The sequence below is a fragment of the Pteropus vampyrus genome, unplaced genomic scaffold, assembly GCF_000151845.1.
Source record: "Pteropus vampyrus isolate Shadow unplaced genomic scaffold, Pvam_2.0 Scaffold592, whole genome shotgun sequence".
In the NCBI taxonomy this organism is placed as follows: domain Eukaryota; kingdom Metazoa; phylum Chordata; class Mammalia; order Chiroptera; family Pteropodidae; genus Pteropus; species Pteropus vampyrus.
The window spans coordinates 213,591-235,040 of record NW_011889373.1 but is presented as its reverse complement, the minus strand read 5'-3'; the positions used below and the strand labels follow the sequence as shown (position 1 = coordinate 235,040).

The 21,450-nt window shown below is 37.5% G+C and overlaps 1 protein-coding gene across 2 annotated transcripts in view; it reads left to right on the top strand.

Moving 5' to 3' along the window:
* Positions 1-19,716, top strand: part of XK (X-linked Kx blood group) — a 51,389-nt gene extending 31,673 nt beyond the window's left edge. For both annotated transcript variants that reach the window (XM_023525667.1, XM_011384562.2), the window contains exon 3: positions 15,982-19,716. In XM_023525667.1, the coding sequence (XP_023381435.1) occupies positions 15,982-16,808 (827 nt within the window). In that variant the 3' untranslated portion in view covers positions 16,809-19,716. The remainder of the gene's footprint in view (positions 1-15,981) is intronic.
* Positions 19,717-21,450: the final 1,734 nt, after the last annotated feature.

Here is a 21,450-nt window from a genome sequence, read left to right as displayed (position 1 = left end):
TACATTGAACAGAGTTGCTTAACCAATTTCTTCTCTTTCAAAGTAAGAGTGATTTGCAGAACAAATGTGCCAAATGTGCCGTGAAACTGAGTTAAACAGTCCAAAGGGAATGGAGATTTGGGGGCATTTGATCTTCTAGTAAACATGGGTCACCCAGAAATATATTTTGCTTCTGTATTTTTCAGTCATGTTTGTTATCGTTCTGCCTTTCTTTGGAAAAGATCCTATGCATTTTAGAAACATTCTTTGAGATTGAGAATGTGCACCATTTAGAACATGTTTGTAGCATATGGTTTGGTAAATTAAGAATATACATAAACACTGGCTTAAATGTAGTGTTTTTAACTTAATAATAAAGCATTGTAGTCAATTAACTTATTCAACAGATATCTATTGAACACCCACTATGTGTCAGGCACTGTACTTGGTGCAAGGCATTAGTGAACAAAACAAAATCTCTGTTTTTGTTGAGCTTGTGTTCTATTAGGGATATGAATTTGACATATTTCTCTTTTATCTAAAAGTAGAATATTGGTTAATTGGAAATTTTGGTTAAATATGGGCTAATTGAAGTTTGTGGTTAGTTTAATTATTAAAACTTTACTTGTACATGTCCAAACTCACCAAATTGTACACATTAAATATGTGTAGTTCTTTGTACATAAATTATACCTCAATAAAGCTGTAAAAATTTTACTGTAGTTTGTTTCATTCTTACCTTAAGGTTGATTTAGGTCTTTTGTATTGGTTTTACTCAAGTATGGAAGTTTCTCATGTTCAATGTCTGTGATTAGGATCCCGCACTGCTCTCATCAACCTATGACCAGATGAATTTATTTGACTATTGCAAATCCAAAAAGAAGTGATAAATATATATGATGTTTTTCTGTACCAAAGAGCATTTTCAGCTATACTCAGCATAGTATACATAGCTGCTATACTATAACAATCTAAACAGGGATCTGTACGATTGTGTAATGATGTATGTCAATGTGTAAGACAATATGAAGCCTGCAAGACCTGAGGATAAATTCATATTCATTCTTCTTCTGTTGAACTCACCTCTAAATGCACTAGAAAAAAAATGCTTCTGTGTACTACCAAGACTTATCATGCAGGCTTGGCTTTTGTCTAGATGTAGGCTTCGATTTTCTTTTCTGGAGTCTGCGGCCATAAGCCAGTGGTAGTTACTTAATGCTACTCAGTGGAAAGACACACACTCCCCACCACCATCTCCATATCAGAGTGCATTGTCAAAACTGTGCTTGGGTTCATTGGAACTTGGCAATGCTGCTTATGTAGCTTCTTAGGTTTCTTAGTAGAGCCTGTGTTTGAAGAATCCAGCATAGACCCTTCTGATTCCTCACCCATCTCTGTAAAGGAAGTAGGTCTCAGTAGTACAGCTTAGAATTTGGGGCACTGAGCAGGTATAGTCACACACAGAAGGAGAACTGATGTCTTCTTTGCAGGTTCCAAGCCATTTATTTTTCCATTTTTTATTATTTATATCCTACCTGTTTCTAAAAGCTTTTCATGTTGTTTACAACCATAAACACATAAAATAACACCATGAAATAAGAACAGAATAAAGCATTTGAAAAGAGAGAAGGAAAGATGGATTTGGGAAAAAATTTATACTGAGAATTATTGTGAGAGTTGAAACACTACTGGATGTAAGAATATTTGTGAGTGTCTGAGGTTCAAGTGTTGGCAAAGGCAAGAAATACAAGAGATGATTCCAGTTGCAGAGGGTCAAGTGGCCATGCCTGATTATTTACAAAGTTCACTTTGTGTCACACTTTTATGTCTCTTTTCTCATGAGTAACTATTTTAAGATAGTTAGCCATGCCTCCCCATAGTTGAGAATCTGCAGCAGAATGCAGAACTTTTGTCTTGGTGTTTCTTCCAAGTGGTCCCACTACCATGTCACTGTTAGATAACCTGATAGAGGGCCCCCACACATGGGCCAGGCACTAACTTCCTTTGTCTGGCTATGGAAGGTAACGGTTTTCTTTTTTCTAGCTTAAGTCATTGATGCCTCTTCTTACTGCCTGAGGCAGTATGATAAGGAAGTTGGTAGGGCAGATGGAGGAGCCTGTCCCACTTCTTTCGGATCATTGATTGTACCATGGGAGGCCATTCCTAGAAATCAGCATAGTGCAGTGAGGCTTACCCACTCCCAAGTGCCTAGAAAGAATAATTTCAGGAAGTCTTTATATAGAGAGAATACTCATGTCATAGGAAATAGATATGAAATTTGGGCTCAGTGGAAGCAAGGAAGAATTAGACAACTCCCCAAAATACTCTGAGGGATTCTCCAGATTCCTGAGGCCCCAAGCAATTTCAAGGGTAGCTGATTACTACTTCTTACCTCCCATTGATAAAAGAAATTGAAAAGTGGGGCTAAGACCACTGCTAGAGAAATAGACTTCACTATATTTAAGGAAAAATTGCCCACTAGTTACAACTAATTAAGACTCTAGAGCAAGACTGCTTAGGTCTTGAATTCCAGCTCTGCTAGCTAAGTGATTTCTGGGAAGTTATTTAGAATCTTTGTGTTTCTGTTTTTTCATCTTCATAATGAAGATAATAACAGTATCTATTTTATAGAATTGTTGTTAGGATTAAGTGATTAGTATCCGTAAAGAGCTTACAGTGGTCCCTGTCATGAAGAGTGCAATATTTTTTTTCAGCATAAGAGAGATGAACTGGAAGAGGTTTTAGTATCCAGTTTCCTTAGGCAATAAATCGAAATATGTGTGGGGGAAAAAAAAAAACAAAAAAATCGTTCAGGATCTCTGGGGATTGTGGAGTAGACAATACTAATTATATTATATGTGCTTATTATATTTGTCCTGACAATTCTGAGTACTAAACAAATACAAATATATACTGAAAGGAAAGTCCTCAATTTCTGACTAAACATCTGGTAAACTGGCAGATGTTCAAGAGAGATTTTGGTAATAGTAAGGTCTTAGTCACTAAAACTTTAAGATGTATTTTATAGTATTAGGGTGTCATTCTGGTTACATCTGTAGAACCAGTTGTACTACAGTGTTCTAAGTAGGAGCTTATACTGTTTCCTACTTGGCATTTTGCCAGGGTAGCAAAGGAAACTTTCTGAAAAAATTTCATTACAATAATGAAAGAGTAGTCTTTTGCTTTAAAAAATTCAATCTAATAAACATTTATTGAGTACCTAGTAAGTCTAGTAGTAGTACAGCTAGATGTTTTTAAATATTTTTATTGACATGTGAAATGTATACAGAAAACTATATGAATTATCACAAAGTAAACACACCGATATTGTCCTCTATCCAGGTCAAAAGGCAGAAGATAACCTGTACTCCTAGAAGCCTACCTTGCACCCCTTCTCAATGACTTTACCAACCCTCCTTTCCAAAGACAAACCACAAAGCAGAAAGCAGACTTGTGACATCACAGATTAATTTTTCCTATATTTTTAAAATTTTATATAAATGGAATCATAGGTCTAACTTCCTTTTTTATTTTAGAGCCAAAGGGAAAGTTTATTGGAGAAGAGGTAACACTCCATAGACAGAGCATGGTCTCCTGTCAGAGACAGAGACTGAGAGAGCCTAAGAGAGACTCAGAAGAACAGAGATAATAGAGATAAGGACAGTGAGAGAGATAGTAAAGGCACTGAGAAGGACTGAACAAAAGACATGAGAGAGACTGAGAAGAGTTTTAGCTTCTTTTGTTCAATACTGTACTTGTAAGAGTCATATTGTGGCTTGTAGCAGTTTGTTCTTTAGCATTAATGTGTAGTATTCCATTGTATGAATATATCCCCATGAATTGATACATTTTTCTTTTGGTTAATATTTAGGTTATTTCCATATTGGGATTATTAAAAGTAATGCTGCTGAAAATATCCTTGTATGTGCCTTTTAGCATACATATGTATGCAGTTCTGTTACATCTATACAGACATACCTTGGAGATGTGGGTTCAGTTTCAGACTACTGCAATAAAGTGAATATCACTTTAAAGCAAGTCACAAGAATTTTTGTGGTTTCTCAGTGCATATAAAAGTTACTTTTACATGATACTGTAGTCTGTTAAATATGCAGTAGCATTATGTCTAAAAAACGATGTATACAGCTTAATTTAAAAATATATTATGGCTATAAAAAATGCTAATCATGATCTGAGCCTGTTGAGAAAATGGCACTGATAAACTTACTCAATGCAGGGTTGCCACAAAACCTTCAATTTGTAAAAAACACAATATTTGCAGAGCACAATAAAGAGAAGTTTAATAAAACGAGGTATACCTATACTCAGGGATAGAATTGCTGAGACATAGGGAATGCCCGTGTTTAGCTTTAGTAGAAACTTAAAAAATAGTGTACCACTTTACACTTCCACAAGCAGTGTATAAGTTCCAATTGCTCCACATCCTTGCCAACACTTGGTTTTACTTTTAGTAATACAGAGGATGTGTAGTAGTAGTATGTTGTTTTTGTCTGATGACTAATGAGCTTGAGTTCCTTTTTATGTCTTTAGCAACCATTTTGTGTGTGTGCGTGTGTGTGTGCGTGTGTGTGTGTGTGTGTGTGTGTGTGTGTGTAGTGACTGTTAAAGTCTTTCACCCATTATAAAAATTGAGTCGTATTTATCCTTTCGGTCCCTATTAATACATTCCTGTATCTCCATGCTTCCATGTGGGATTATTTTCATTGGGCCTGAAATACTACCATTAGTATTTTCTTTAGAGCAGGTCTGCTGGTGACAAATTCCCTCATTTTTGTTTTGTCATAAAGTGTCTTTCTTTTACCTTCATCTTTGGGTATGAAACTATGTAAGAGGTCATTTTCTTCCCACTTTGAGGTATCATATCTTTGTTTTCTGGCTTCTGTTATTTCTGTCGAGATGCCAGCTGTCCTTGTTATTGTTGCTCCTTTGAAGTTAATCTGTTTTTTGGTTTGTTTTTTAAGAAATGAAAATATATGACTGCTTTTTAAGGTTTTCACGTTGACTGGTGCTCAGTAATTTTAACATAATATGCTTGGTTGTGGTTTTCTTCATATTTATCCTATTGGGGATTTAGCTTGATATTTTAACAGTTTGGGGAAATTCTTAGCCATTATCATTTTAAATATTGCTTCTTTTTCTTCAGTGTCCCTGTCTCTGTCTTTGTCTCTCCCTCTGACATTTTCACTTTTCCATAAGTTTCTCATGCTTTTTGTTTCTCTCTTTTCTTCTGACTTGTCTTCTACCTAACACTAATTATCTTTATAGCTATTTCTAATCTAGTAAACCTATCTGTTCATTTCTTAATTGCACTTATTGTATTTGTCAGTTCTAGAATTTTCACTTGAGTTTTTAAAATAGTTTTCAGTCTATGATAAATTTTCTATCTTGTTATGTAATTTTCTTGAACATATTAATTATAGATATTTTAAACTCCATATCAGATAATTACAATATCTGTGTCTCTTATGGGTCTGTTTTTATTATCTATTTTCATTCTTGGATTTTTATCATTTTTTGTTTTTGTTGACATGCCATATTATTTTTAATTAAATGTCGTATTTTTATTAAATTTTTATTGAGGCTCTGGGTGAGTTCTCTTTCTCCAGAAACCGTTTACTTTTGTTTATGGCAGGTAATTGGATTAGATACAGATCAACTTGACTCATTCACAATTTGAGTTGGTTGAAGTTTGTACTTCAGTCTTTGGGAGGGCTTATTTATTTCTAGTCATGCTTACTGCTACTATCTTGTCCTTTGTGTTCCCACCAGAAAGCTTTCGGTATATACCAGGACCATTATAGGGCTGGAATATCAAGATACACTTCTACATCCACCTGTTTTGAGAGACTTCTAAAAGCTGTGTTCAGATTGTTAGTCTGTTAGTACCCACTACATATGGGCAAATGTATTGAGGGGGAAAGCAACTTTAGATTTTTTTCTTGGGACTTTTCTTCTCTTTGATTTCTTGACCCCAGAAGTACTCACTGCATTCTGATGCCTTTGAACAGGTGTTTGTACAGTTGTTCTTAGCAGAAGTGTTGAATTGAACCAAAACAAACTAATTTTCCACTGTCAGCATGGAAATCTTTTTGCTTTTTGACGCATTTTTTAGGAAATTAAAAAAGCATAAAAAGATAGAATTGTACTATCTTTTTTTAAAATTTCAGATGTTCATTGATGGTTGTGGGTAAGGCTAATATATTGTTCTTAAATTAATCTATGCAGATCTGGCCTTTGAATTCTAGCAAACTTTTGGGATACATATGGGACAACGTGAAATCTGTAATGAGCTTGTTCCATAGTTAAGAACCAGAATCAACTAAGGAAGATATTCAAATGGCCAATAAACAAATGAAAGATGCTCGACATCATTAGTTATCAGGAAAATGCAAATCCAGATCACATTCACTCGAATGGCTAGAATCAAAAAGTTAATAATAATAAAAATTCAAGTTAATAATAACAACAAACATTGATGAGGATATAGAGAAATTAGAACCCTCGTGCACTGCTGATGGGAATGTAAAATAGTGCAGTCACTTTGCAAAATTGTCTGACAGTTCTTCAAACAATTAAACATAAAGTTATCATCTGACCCAGCAATTCTACTCCTATAGATCCAAGAAAAATGGACAGCACAGTTGTATAGGAATGTTCATAGCAGCACTATTCGCAATAGCGATAAGGTGGAAACAGTTCAAATTTCCGTCAACTGATGAATGGATAAAAAATGTGGTATATCTGTATGTTGGAATGTTATTTGAGGTTTTCTTGGAATATTATTTGGCCATGAAAAGATGCATAAAAGGGGTCAAATATATGGTAATCAAAGGAAGCTAGACTTTTGGTGGTCTATACTCTAGCACACAGTAGCATATACAGATATTGAATTATACTGTTGTGCACCCAAAATTTATATAATGTTATTAGCTAAAGTTACCTCAATAGAGAGGGAGGAAGGGAGAGAGGAAGGAAGGAAGGAAGGAAGGAAGAAAGAAGAAAAGAAGGGAAGGGATTAAGATTGACTCCAATGGTGGTTGCACATATCTGTGAATCTATTTTTAAAAACCCCATAAAATTGTACATTGTATACTGTGAATTACATGGTATGTAAATTATATCTTGGTAAAGCTGTTAAAGAACAAAAGCAGTATTTGTGGTAGCGACTGAGGAGGAAAGGTGGCAGATATGGCTACAAGCTCATAGTGATGATAATCTCTCTCATTTTCAACCTCTTCATTAACAGTTTGCTAACCAGTTGTCAGGGCCTGGAGTGAAATTAAAGCAGAACATTGGGTCCTAGGATGAGTGGTCAAGGATAACTCCAGGGAGTAAGCCATGGAATCCAGCAAAAACAACGATCTGGATAACTGGCCAGGAAGACAACACTACCAGGATAACCCAGACTTGTCTTAATTCTGGTTGGGCCCCACATTCTGAAGCAGTACTTCACTTCCTTAGTTACTTCTATGGTCAGAGAATGTTGCACTGTTCCTACATCTCCCTGTTTGCAGGCCTCCCTCCTGTATCTCAAAAAAAAACTTTTTCAGAGTAAGACTTAAGTCTTAAAGATCTTTTCTAATTTGGATTCTACTTCTCAAGAAATATTGGAAATGGGTGTAACTCTTCTTTTATTATTAAAGTATAGTTGACATACAATATAATATTAATTTAAGGTGTACAACATAGTGATTAGATATTTATATACCGTACTATATGATCACCACAATAAGTCTAAAAACCATTTGTCACCATACAAAGCTATTATGATATTATTGGCTATATTCCCTGTGCTGTACATTACATCCCTGTGATTTATTTATTTTATAACTAGAAGTTTGTACCTCTTATTCCCCTTTACCTTTTTCACTCACCCTCCCCTACCCCAGCTACAACTTCTTAATTGAGGAAGGCACATGAGAAATGCAAGTGTATTTACATAGGAAGCCCATAACCCTAGAAGTCACCCTCTGGTAAGAGGCTTTGAGAATTCTCATTTCTGAGTTCAATTATGTCTGCGAGAGATTTGGAGCCTAAATTACTCATTCAGTGGTGAAAAAAGGCAGTTCACAGATTGTGTAATTTTTGATTCATTTATTCAACATGCATAAATCAATAACCTACTTTGTGCCAATCACTGTGTTAGGTGCTGGTGATAATCTGTATGAAACAGTAGCTACCTCTAGGAGAGTACACTAAACCAAAGGTACCAAGTGATGAAATAAAGATATGCATAGGTGGCTGTGAAAGCCCAACAGAGTGGCAGTTAATTGAGCTTAGGAGAGTCTTGGAAGCATCTAGCACAACTGAATGAATGTAATTGAATAAAGGCTGAGGAAAGGCATTATTGATGAGGTAACATTTTAACTGGACCTTGAAGAACAAGTAGGGTTTATTTGGGCAAAGAAAAGAGGAAGGCTGGTGGCAGAGAAATAGATGAGTTAGAGCCCTGTGGCAAGAGCCATGAGAGTAAACAAGTGACAGAACCAGAAAGGGAGGAGGAAAATAACTTAGAGCAGTACTTCTCAAACTTTAGTGGCCATACAGTCACTTGGAAAATCTTGTTAAAATACAGATTCTGACTCAATGGGTCTGAGGTGGAGCACTTCTAACAAACTCCTAGTCAATGTCAATGCTGCTGGTTTATGAGCCACACTGAGTAGCAAGAGCTTATGGATCTGTTTGGGTGTGACAGGAGAGGAAGGTGAAAAGTTCAAGTTAACACATAGATTTCTAGATAGGATGATCTGCAGTGATGGTGTCATGAACTGCTAGAGGAAATATAAGAGGAGATTTCAAGGAAATACAAGTTTTTTCTGTCCGTGTTTTTTGTTTGTTTGTTTGTTTTGTTTTGTTTTGTTTTGGTTCTGGTTTTGGTTTTTGAGTCACCTATAAGGTATCTAGGAAGAGAAATCTGGTAGGCCTAAGGTTAGAAGGAGAAAATAAAACCATGGTTCCTGAATGGAAGAGAACGATGTGCCTATGAAAGAAAATGAGAAGGGGCTGCAAAGAAAGTGAGAGGATGATTAGGAGAAAATGATGCGATCACTTCCACAAGAAAAGTTTCAAGAAGGTGGGAATGAACAGCATCAAACGTTGCAGAGATATCAGGAAGGAGCAAGACCAGAATCCAAACTACGTGGAGTTGAGGATTAGAATGTGAGTATTTTGATTAGAGATAAATTAATTTAAGAGGGTTGGCTGAAAAGGGTCAGAGTGTAGTACTAGATAGAAGTGCAGGGTGAAGGAAGAACTTTTTCCTCTCTCCCTCCCTCACCCTTTTCTTTTTTCTTCCTTCTTTCCTTTCTCCTTCTTCCCACCCTCACTTCCTTAAGGAAGGAAGTATTATTTAGAAATTTTCCAATACACAAAAAGATTGAGAGAATATTATAAATCTCCGTGTAGCTATCACATAGCTTCAACAATTTTGTATGGTTTTGCCAACTACTATGGTTTTTTAGATGCAGCTAACTTAGGCATATTCATACACTCAGGAAAAAGGGCCAAGATAGGGAGAGCAGTTGAAAATTTAGGAGAGGAAAATGATAATTGATGGAGCAAGATTTTTGAGAAGGAGGCAGTCATGGAGTATAGTACAGGTAGAGATCCTGGCTCCAGATAATGAGAAAGATACCTTGTCTACTGCATTGAGAGAAAGAGTTAAAAATCACAACCCCTCAGAAATCTGGTTAAAATTTCAATTTCCAGAAGCTTACTGTGCTAACTCATCCAGTTTCCTTCTGCCACTGCACACCATATCCCTTCAGGCTGTTTTAGTTCCTCCCTTGAAGCTGTTCACGAAGTTTTTTGAAAAATCTCTTCCACCCGAGAATTTCACAAGTTCAGCCATTTTACTGAAGATCCATTGTCCGTGGACAGTGGTCACATTACAGAGAATGACCACTTACCACCTTCCATCTTGGAAGCAGCCTCTGTTATCTCTCCAAAGTAACAGAGAAACTGTTAGAATTCCTTTCCTAAGAGAAATCTTTAGGAAGGAAATGGTCTCCATCACTTAACCTAGAGATTAAGTTTTTGGTATTAAGTTAGGAAATGAGCAAATCATGCCTAATAAATTCATGCCTGTGAAATAGGAAGATAGTTCATTTGGAAGTTTTTTTGGCCGGAATTGAACGAGAAGCTTTATAAGTGAGGCAGAGGTTTGGAATATTGCCAAAACCTTTTTAGCTTTACCTAAAATGATGTCTTGCCTTCTAATAAAAGATGAAAATGGCAAAATGCACCCCCCCCACCCACACACACACCTTCATAGGAAATGAGAATAGGATTATTAGGGAACATTAGACTTCTCCGAAGTGCCACTTAAATAGGTGGAACTGCCAACTGCTCCCTTTTTGTGTTGACTGTGCGAAGATGAGGTTGGGAAATGATGTCAGGGAATGTTTATTCATTTAAGTCTGAATAAGTAGGTATTTGCATGAGTATCATCCTAGCCATTCATTAGATACCAGCTGAATTCTAGAGGTAGAAATATACTTTCTAAGCATTTTGTACAAGCTTCTTATCTCCCAAGTGTATCTCTCTTCCTACCCCCTTCTTTTTTAATTTTTTTTTTTCAGTTACAGTTGACATAGAATATAATATTAGTTTCAGGGGTACAACATGGTGATTAGACATTTATATAACTTACAAAGTGATCACCCTGATAAATCTAATACCCATCTGACACCATGCGTAGTTATTAACATATTATTGACTATATTCCCTATGCTGTACTTTATATCCCATGACTATTTTGTAACTAGCAAATTGTACTTCTTAATCCCTTCACCTTTTTCATCCATCCCTCCAAATCCCCCTTCCAAAATGTTCTCTGTATCTATAACTTTGTTTCTGTTGTGTTCATTTATTTTATTCTTTAGATTCCACATGTAAGTGAAATCAAATAGCATTTGTCTTTCTCTAACTGACTTATTCCACTCAGCACAATACCCTCGGGGTCCATACATATCGTTGCAGATGGCAAGATTTCATTCTTTTTTATGGCTGACTAATATTCCATTATACCACCTCTTTATCCATTCCTTCACTGATGGACACCCAAGTTGCCTCCATATCTTGGCTATTGTAAATAATGCTGCAATGAACATATAGATGCACATGTTCCTTCAAAGTAGTGTTTTGGGTTTCTTTGGATAAATACCCAGAAGTGCGAAAACTGGGTACTTCTTTGTCTCTTGTTATATTTTTGTTTTAAAGTCTATTTTGTCTGGCATTCATATTGTTACCCCAGCTCTTGTTTGTTTGTTTGTTTGTTACCATTTTCATGAAATATATTTTTCCATCCCTTTACTTTCAGTCTGTGTGGGTCTTTCGATCTGAAGTGAATCTCTTATAGCCAGCTTATGTAATGGTCTTGCTTTCTTATCCATTCAGCTACCCTATGTCTTTTGATTAGAGCATTTAATCCATTTACATTAAAAGTAATTGTTGATACATATGTAGTTATTGCTATTTTATTGTTTATATTTTTGATCTTCTTCTTAAGTCCCTCTAACATTTTTTTGTAATACTTGTTTGGTGGTCATAAACTCCTTTAGCTTTTTCTTATCTCAGAAGCTCTTTATCTGTCCTTCGATTTTAAATGATAACTTTGCTTAGGTAGAGTAACCTTGGCTACAGGTCCTTACTTTATATCACTTTGAATATTTCCTGCCAGTCCCTTCTGGTCTGTAAAGTTTCTGTTGAGAAATCAGCTGACAGACTTATAGAAGCTCCCTTGTAGGTAACTAACTGCCTTCCTCTTACTGCTTTTAAGATTCTGTCTTTGTCTTAGGTATTTTAATGATGATGTGTCTTGGTGTGGGCCTCTTTGGCTTCATCTCGTTTGTGACTCTCTGGGCTTCCTGGGCTTGTATGCCTATTTCTTTCATGAGGTTAGGGAAGTTTTCCATTATTATTTCTTGAAATAGGTTTTCAATTCTTGCTCTCTCTCTTCTTCTTTTGGTACCCCTACGATGTGAATGTTGGTATGCTTGACATTGTTTCAGAGGCCCCTTAAATTATCCTCATTTTTTGGATTCTTTTTTCTTGTTGCTGTTCTGATTGGGTGTTTTCTGCTACCTTATGTTCTAAATCACTAATTCAGTCCTCTGTTTCATCTAATCTGTTGATTCCCTCTAATGTATTTTTCATTTCTTTCAGTTACCGTATTCTTCATTTCTGACTGGTTCCCTTTTATGTTTTCTATCTCTATTTTTATGTTTTCCATCTCTTTGCTAAAGCTCTTATTGAGTTCATCTACTCTTCTCCTAAATTCATTAAGCATCCTTATTGGCATTGTTTTGAAATCTGCATCTGGTAGATCACTTTGCTCCATTTTGTTTAGTTCTTTCTCTGGAGCTTTGTTCTGTTCTTTCAATTGGGACTTGTTTCTTTGTCTCCACATTTTGACTGCCTCCCTGTTTTTATTTCTATGTATTAGGTAGGGCTGCTATGTCTCACAGTCTCAGTAGAGTGGCCTTATGTAGTAGATGTCCTGTGGGTCCCAGTGGCACAGTCTCCCTGGTCACCTGAGTCAGGGGCTCCATGTGTGTCCAGTATGCATTGAATATGACCTCCTGTTATATTCGAGGCTTGATTACTGTTTGCACGTCAATGGGAAGTATTGACCCTTGGACTGATTGGTTGTGAGGACTGGCCATGACCAGTGGAGGAGCTGTTGTGCAGGTGCTGAGCCTATGGAGCAAGATTCGCTTTAGCAGGGCCCTGGTGCCTGACCACGGTGCCTTTTTGGTGTGTTGTTCCCAGATGCGGCCCTTGGTGGCGCTTGGGCTCAGTCTAAAGCCAGCCACTGGGCATGTCACTCTGAGGACTCCTGGGAGGGGACCTTGCACAGGCCAAGTTCAGCCACAGCCTGTGCTTTGCTCGGGGCCACCTGACATGAGCCACCAAGCAATCCGAAGATGGTGGCCACCCATGCTGGGCTTGGAGGTGCCTTGAGAGGCCAAGCCACAAACTGAGGCTGATGTCTGCTATTGCTAGGCTTGGAATGTTCAGCAAGAGGTACAAGGTACACCAAGGCCAGACACTGCTTGTTTTGAGTTTGTGAACCTTTGAGAGATTTTAGGAAATTCCGCAGCATGAGCCAAGACAGGCCATTTGTATGGAGAAGGCACTGGAAGTGGCTTGGGTGGGCCCACAAGTGGGTGAGGTGGGGTCTCAGAGAATAATCAGGGCAGGGCCACACATGTTAGCCAGGTTGACAGAAACTCAGATATGGCCACCTGCATCTGCACACTAGGAGCAGGGAGGGCCCAACAAAGAAACAGTAGCTTCTGCGAGCACTTCTGTCTGGGAAAAAGCTGCTCCTCCAGTCCTTGCCCTGAAGTCAGACAAATCAGTTCTTCCCTGTGTGTTCCTGGTGCCTTTCAAGCTGCTGCCGCAGTGCTAGAACTCAGAGGAATGAGTCCGTCCATGTGTGCAGGCTCTTTAAGAGGAATGTCTAGGACTCTAGCAGCCCTCCGTCTCACTCAGCCACAATCTTGTCTGGTTTTCACAGCTAGAAGTTGACAGGACTTCTCTTCCTGGCATTAGAACCCTGGACTGGGGAGCCCGCTGTGAGACCAAGACTTCTCTCCTCCAGGGGGACCTCCACAGTTGAGATATCTCTCTTAATTTTTAAATGCCACATGTAGGTGTGGGACCAGCTTGTTTAGCATCTCCGTGCCTTCTATTAGTCTTGATGTGGTTTTTTCTGTATGTCCTTAGTTGTAGGACTTCTTTTCAGATAGACTTCAGGCAATTTTCAATGATGGTTATTCTGTAGTTTATTTGTAATTTTGATGTGATTGTGAGAGGAGGCAAGCTCAGCATTTACCTACTCTGCCATCTTAACCGGAAACTTCTTGGCTCTCTTTCTGTGACATTTTGCATGAGCACCCAACAGTGGGAGTGATGATTGAAGTCAGTGATTTCAGGACAATTTCTTTGCATTCTCAGAAGGCTTCAGTGGTAGAATGCTACTAAAGGATTGGATAATAATTGGCTGTCTTGATAGAGAAAAAAATGTAATTTGGATATAATTGGCCTAACATGGGAAAAATGAATAAATGCTTTAAAATTGGGTCATTACATTGTTAAAAGTAATAAATAATTTGGCATTAAAGTATCATAAATATAACAGTATAAATACTGTATGTGTATGAATACATAATTTACATTTTAATTAATTATGCTTAGTTCATCTGCATTTCAAGTATTTTTCTTATAGTGGGAAAAACATAAGGACTAAGAGAAAATTATTCAATACTAGGTTCTTAGGGTATAGAAATTTGTAAACACACATATAAAAATATGTCACCAATATGTACTGATTTAAAATGTTTCATTGAAATAGCCTCTCCGGAAAAATAACTCAGTCCAATTACCTCCCAGCCTACTCCCGTGATAGTACTTCTTTATTTTAAATTTGATTAGTAGACAACAATCTATACAGTGAGTGATATTGGTGATTTAAATCAATGTCAAAGACTATGAGAAAAGTTGATGCTTTGAGTAAAATTGAGTTTCTCCCAGGCAAATAAGTACCAAGGCTTCAGAGTTTTTATGCCAACCAAATATAGACATTTTCTCGTTGACTCAGAACTTAAGAAAAAATCCTTTATTTCATGCATTTAAAATTATACATTTAGACAGAGACAGTTATGTTACATGGACATTGCATTTTAAGAATCAGGCACAGAAGGTATTACCACCTCAATTTTATGGGTGATAAAAAGAACCCAAAGAGATGTCCATTTCCCCAGTGTAGCCTGGCAAGACAAGACTAAAACCAGAGCCAGACTCTTGTTTTCTGACTCCAAGCCCTGCCTCACCTCCCTCTTTGCTCTAGTGTTTGGAGGTAGTGGTAGCCTGTAATAAGTAATTATATTTCCATTTTGACCATACAGTCTGTGCTTATGAATTGGCGGCACATTTCTTAGATAACAGAACTCACAGCCAACAGTGTCATGCTCTCAAACACAGTACCATGCTCCATTTAAATGAGCCACATCTTGTCCTGCTGTTTTATATAAACTGGATAAACCCATTAGCCATAAGTTATTTTAAGAAATAAACAGCTAGAGTTAAGACTTCCTAAAACACTAAGGCCCTTCAGCCTAAGACAGATGGACTCTCAGTAACAGATTTTCATTTCTTCAGCAATCTGCAGAATTCGAGACTGTAACTACTAAAGAGTAAAGAAAAGTGAGCATTCTCTAATCAGAATATCAATATTAAAAGTCCTGCAGAAAGAGAGGAACTTGGTGAGCAATTTATTGTTGAGGGCCTTCTGTTTGTGTACCTACTCCTGGTGTATGTTGAAGAATATCAAGAAGAAATATCAGACGTGGTCACTCTTGACTCTTCAGGAGCTTGTAAGCTAATTGAGGAAATAAAATGTACCGTTTAAGGGAGACTACATATTCAGACAGAGCAAGATGAGGTTAGGAGGGTGTTTTAGTTTGAGCCGACCCTGAAGCAGACCCTGAGACAAGTATTTGAGCGCTGCAGGTATTTTTGAAGGACAGTGTAAAGAGCATGGGAGAAGGGAAATGAGATGCGGAAGGGAAGGCAGCCAATAAAGTGAACGTTACTGGACAGCTGTCAACGTGGGTGACTTTAAAGTAATCCTATGAGAAAATACTGGTAAACAGTATAGAATACCTGACTCAGAATTATTCTACGCAAGGGGTGGGAGAGCTAGAGTAATTACATTCCAGATATTATCAGGCCTGTAATTGGGGTATTGAGGGCTCTCCCAGGGGTACTAATTCCCCAGAACTGTCCAGCACCTGGGCAAAGCATCCTTCTACAGCCCGAGAAAAAGCCCTACTGTACAGTGAGTAGATACTGACCGGTGGAAGTCAGTCTGGGCACGGAAGGTTCCAAGGAATATGGGTAGAGGACTGACAGTGTCTGCCACAGTAGCATTCTTGGTGGAGGTGAGACTTGACAGTGCTTCTCTTCTCTCCCCAGGTCTTTGCATGTTCCTATCCCTGTTGTCCATTGTGTATGGAGCCTTACGCTGCAACATCCTAGCCATCAAGATCAAGTATGATGAATATGATGTCAAGGTGAAACCTCTGGCCTATGTCTGTATCTTCCTCTGGAGGAGCTTTGAGATTGCCACCCGTGTCATTGTCTTGGTGCTCTTTACCTCCGTCCTGAAGGCCTGGGTGGTGCTGGTCATACTCATCAACTTCTTCAGTTTCTTCATATACCCCTGGATCCTTTTCTGGTGCAGTGGCTCCCCATTCCCTGAGAACATCGAGAAGGCCCTCAGTCGAGTGGGCACCACCATCGTACTATGCTTTCTCACCTTACTCTATGCCGGTATCAACATGTTCTGCTGGTCAGCAGTGCAGCTGAAAATCAATAACCCTGACCTCATCAGCAAGTCCCAAAACTGGTACTGGCTACTGGTATACTACATGCTAAGATTCATTGAGAATGCCTTCCTCCTCCTCATGTGGTATCTTTACAAGACCGATATCTATATGTATGTGTGTGCACCTCTGTTGATTCTGAAGTTGCTCATTGGGTATTGCACAGCCGTTCTGTTTATGCTGGTGTTCTATCAGTTCTTCCACCCTTGCAAAAAGCTCTTTTCCTCCAGTGTTTCTGACAGCTTTCAGCAGTGGCTAAAGTGTGTTTGCTGTCCCTGCAGGCGACAGAAATCCTCAGAGTCTATAGGAAAGACAGATCTAAGGTCACCCGAAGACAGAGAAGAGACACCTTCTAGCAGTAAAATAAGTTCTATGCCGAGCCAGATCTTGACGGCCGATGAGTCATGCTCTGCTTAATGAGACTTGAGTCTCTTGTTTTCTGGGGTGATCCCTGTTCTTCATATAAGTGATGATCCCTGCACAGTTAATAAAGCAGGAATTTAGCTCTCAACTTCTTGTGAGTTGCTCCCCTTTAGAGAGCTCTTGGGTATGTGGGAACTATTGAGAGAAGCCAGGGAAACCCCTGAGTGTTGGAGGGGTAGCCTAAGGCACCACCATTTATAGTTGACCGTGTTCTCCCAGGTGTTACTGGTCTTTTCACTGACAAAGTACCCATAATATCTGTTGAGCTGGTTAGATCCATCAGGTAGAATGAGGACAGGGGCTTTCTTGTTTTCTAGTTTTATGGACTGCTGGTCTAGGTAGCCAAATGTTTTATTATCCCTGAACATACTTTTCATCCAAGAGCTATCCTAATGACCAGAGAAGGTTACTGGGGTTTTGCAATCAGCAACATAATTTCCGTCAGAGTTTTCATAGAGGGCTGTTCAAGGTTGGTTTTTGAGTAGACAGATGTTCCATTTGTATCTCATTAAGGCTCTTTGTATATAACCAACTGTAGCCACCTTGATCTGCTATCTCTAATTGATTCAAAAGTCTAGATTTGGAGACTTTATTCCCAAAGATCCATGGATGCAAAATTGAATTCTAAATTTCGTTATGGCAGCCCTAGAATTTTAGGAAAGTGGTGTGTTCCTTCAATATATTGAATAAATTCTCGATCAAGAGAGTTGTTAAAACACCAAAATGATGGTGGCTTTTGTAAGCAGAATTCCTACCTTCTCGGAAGGGTTGAAGATATGAATTTGTTAGAAGGTAGGCTTAAACCTCTTCAAGGTTCAGTCCTGTCCTACAATTTTGGAAAATTTCTAACAGAACTTACTATGATTTGCCTTCTTAATAAAGAAGAAAATAAAACTTACAGTCTTTACTTCCCCTCTTCCTTACCTGTCAGGAAAGTTTCAGACAAAAGTTACCTTGGTTAACTTAAGTTTTATAGAAAACTCCACAGAAATCTTTCACCTAACACAGGTATATAGGACATTTTACTTTTTATTATTTGAAGGAAAAGGTTTTTCTTCTCCCTCCAAATTAGATACGACTTCAGAAACCTTAAAATTATAAAGTGATAAAATGACCAGAAGATTTTTGTTTTTAACTGAATGCATTTTGATTTGGCATGATTATGAGTTAATTTAAACAAGATTCCCAATTTTATCCTTCTACACTCTCCTATCTTCGGTATAATTTCTGAACCCTATTCATTTCATAAAAGGATTGCTTAGCATATCCTCAGTCTCCCTGGAAAAATTCCTGGATTTAGTGCCATTATTTCTACTATAAGAACCTTGATAATGAAATATCTAGAAGCAGGTAACCTATTACTGACTAAGCTGGACATTACAGGTCAATCAGGGTTGACAGTCTAAGGACTTGGCTGAACTTTCTGACCCATCTAGTTTCAGCCAGTCTATGAAGGGACAGGTTAAATATGGTGAGCTTGAGCAGGAGTTGTGGTCATAATTAGACAGGGATGAAGAGACTGGTACTTCCCAGTCTTGGTTTGGAAGCCTGTTTCAAGAACCATTATAAAATCTGAGCCTTTAAATACATTTTAAGTCATTTTGATGTAGAAGATAGGTAAGCATTTTGAGTGACCTCAAACCACACTAACAGTGATGGTCCATCAGACTCCTAAAGCCCAATTATGAGCCACTTATATAAGGACAAAGAGGTTTGGTAACTAAATTTTGTCATTTTGTCATTTTTAACCCTAGATATACAGATACCCCTGCTTTTGGGCCATGTATGTTCATTTACTTGTGGGGAAAGAAACCACCCCTTTCATTTGTACATGATGAAAATTTAAGTCATGGAGAACTGAGAATTTTTGTTTTAAAATTATTTATATTATACCTCTGAGATGGTAAAATTATAGGTCAGACTGCAGAGCTAGGCTGCCCTAAAGACAAACCAGCAAATTCTCTCAAGTGTTGAGATTTAAAATGTGGTTTTTAGTTATAATTCCAATTTCCAAAATTCTCAGTGCTTTGTCTAATTAATTATATACCATAACTTGTCATGACAGCTGCTCCAACTGAATTACTATCATTTCGCTGGATGGAAGTAAAGTATTTCTTCAAAATATATTGAAATAAGATCATCAAACATGTTTAGACTTGCCCTCTTCATTAGTGGAGACAGCATAGTGTAGAGATTGGCATCTCCCTGTCAAGCCCAAGTTACCTAACTGCTCTTTGCCTCAGTTTCCTCGCCCACCAAATTTGGATGATATACTTGCCCAGCCTACCTCACAAGGTTGTTGGAAAGATCAAATTAAATTATAGGTGTGAAAATGCTTTGAAAATATTTTTAAAGTGCCATAAATATTGAAGGAGTTGTTATTATAGTTATTCAAATCTATAAACAGGTTATTATTTTTTTTTTTTTACTGTTAGAAAAGTGACAGCAGCATCATCCACATGAGTGTCTTGAGTGAATATGCTGGCCTTTGGCCTTAAAGAAGGGCAAGTGTAAGTGGTCTTTACTCTTAGAGAAAATTCAGCCCTTGCCCTTCCTCTTACCATTAGTTACTTACAAAAATTAGTACCCAAACACTTGATACTTGAAGAAAAAACACCCACTGCAATGTGAGAAATTGCTTTTGATGGCAGATGAGTTTATCATTTTTGTATCTATCATCTTTCATAAAGAACATAGCAGCATCTTTTGATAATTTACAACTTGAATGCCTGATCTTGCTAGACTTTAATTGAATGTGGGTTTAATCTTTTCAGCCTTGTAGATGGGAAAATAAACATTAAAATTGATTGTCAAATACAGCATTTCCTTGGAACCACCTTAGAATATTAGTGCTATGGTTATGAGTGTATGTGTCAGTATTTCTCAGCCAGTAAATTGTGGATGTGAGCTTTTGCAGGCTGCTTCTGTGCAGCCATTGACTCTAATATTGTTTATGTTTCTTCATATAATAAATTAATTTTTCAATTTCTCCTTGCGTTTCATTCCTAATACAGTCTTTTTATGGCTTTTTGACTTCAGAAACTATTTTTAAAACAGTAATTTGAAAATGGTTGTGTTGTGATTAATTATGGTTTTGTAACCTCACCTGAAAATTCCTTCTGTAGCGTGAGAAATCTGAGAGTGCTAGGATTCTGCCTTGTAAGACTAACAGTCCATGGAATCACCTCTGATTGTTTTATAAGCATTTATTCCATTTGTTAAAATTATACTGCTAGATACTAAGATTCTGCTCAGCTAGCTGTCTGTGATTGCTATATGAGATACAAAAAAAGAGAGACAATATAAATCTCTTCTAGACAAATTGTATACTGATCCAGAAATATACCAAAGGGGTGACTTGATATTAACATGAACAAATAATCTAATTTAAATGATGATCCATGGTTGGAAAAATACCAGTTATTTATTAACGGGGTCATTTCAGATCATTAGTAGACATTCATTGTTTCAGTAATTCCTTTTCTTCTGAAGGTGGCCTTGGAATTTGGAAGGATATAGCTATAGGATTAGTCTTTTAAAAGAGATCTCTTGGTGTTAAATAAATCCCTTAAGAAAACAATTTATGCAAGTACAGTGTTTAAGTAGATCAATCTAAAATTACTTCATTTGGTATGTAAATGTTTTATTTTAAATTATTTCAAGCTAATAGTAGAGCCTGAAGAATAGTGCAAGGAATTCCTTTATATCCTTCACCTAGATTCACCTATTAACATTTTGTCATGTTTGCTTAATCATTCTCACTTTTTCTTACCCCTCTTTTCCTAAGTACTTCAGTGTGTATTTCCTAAGAACAAAGGCATTCTCTTACTTAGTCATAGTACAATGATCAAATTTGGGAAACATTGGATATAATACTAGTATCTAATCTAGAGTCCATATTCCATTTAATAATTGTACCAGTCACTTCATTTGCTCTCACAAAGCTTCCTCAATGTAAATCTACTCAATTCTCTTCTATGGAGTTCTCTTTAAAGTTATGAGTAAGTTTTAACTTGCCTATGAATGCTAGGAAAACTACGGCATACTTTGAAAAGCTATTTGAAGAAAACATATGCATGTTGTCAGTACTAACTAATAACTTAAAACCGTAAGTTTGGAATGTTTACTGGTGAACTGTGGGTCATTCTTTTCCATGGATATCCATTTTAGCCATAAAGTGTTTACTACTTAATGTGTGAGCCTGTGGTTCTCTTCCCATCCCTGCCCCACTGTGATAATTATTTTACAGTGTTTAGGCCCAAGTATGTAAAATTAGGAAGACTGTGAGGGAAGTATATATTATTTCTCTATGGCTATATTTCTCCGGGCCCCTCCTTCCGGGAGACTATATTCTCTACAAACATCTTTCCAAAAGGGAAAGAACTCAGAAATGTCAATCATATACTATAAAGGAGTAACGTTTTGAGCCTTTTCTCTTTTTCAGAAAAATGCACTTCATAGAAGCAGAGATTTGTACAGAGCTGGGAATTCAGATACAACCCCAATCCCTCCTTTCCCAGGACATAACTCAGCTTATCAGACTAGGCTCCTCACCTGCTAAGGAGGTGTGTCTGCCATAGAAGCCTGCTCGAGGGAATGTGTCACTCCTTGTCACCCTCTCTGCATGGTTGTGTCT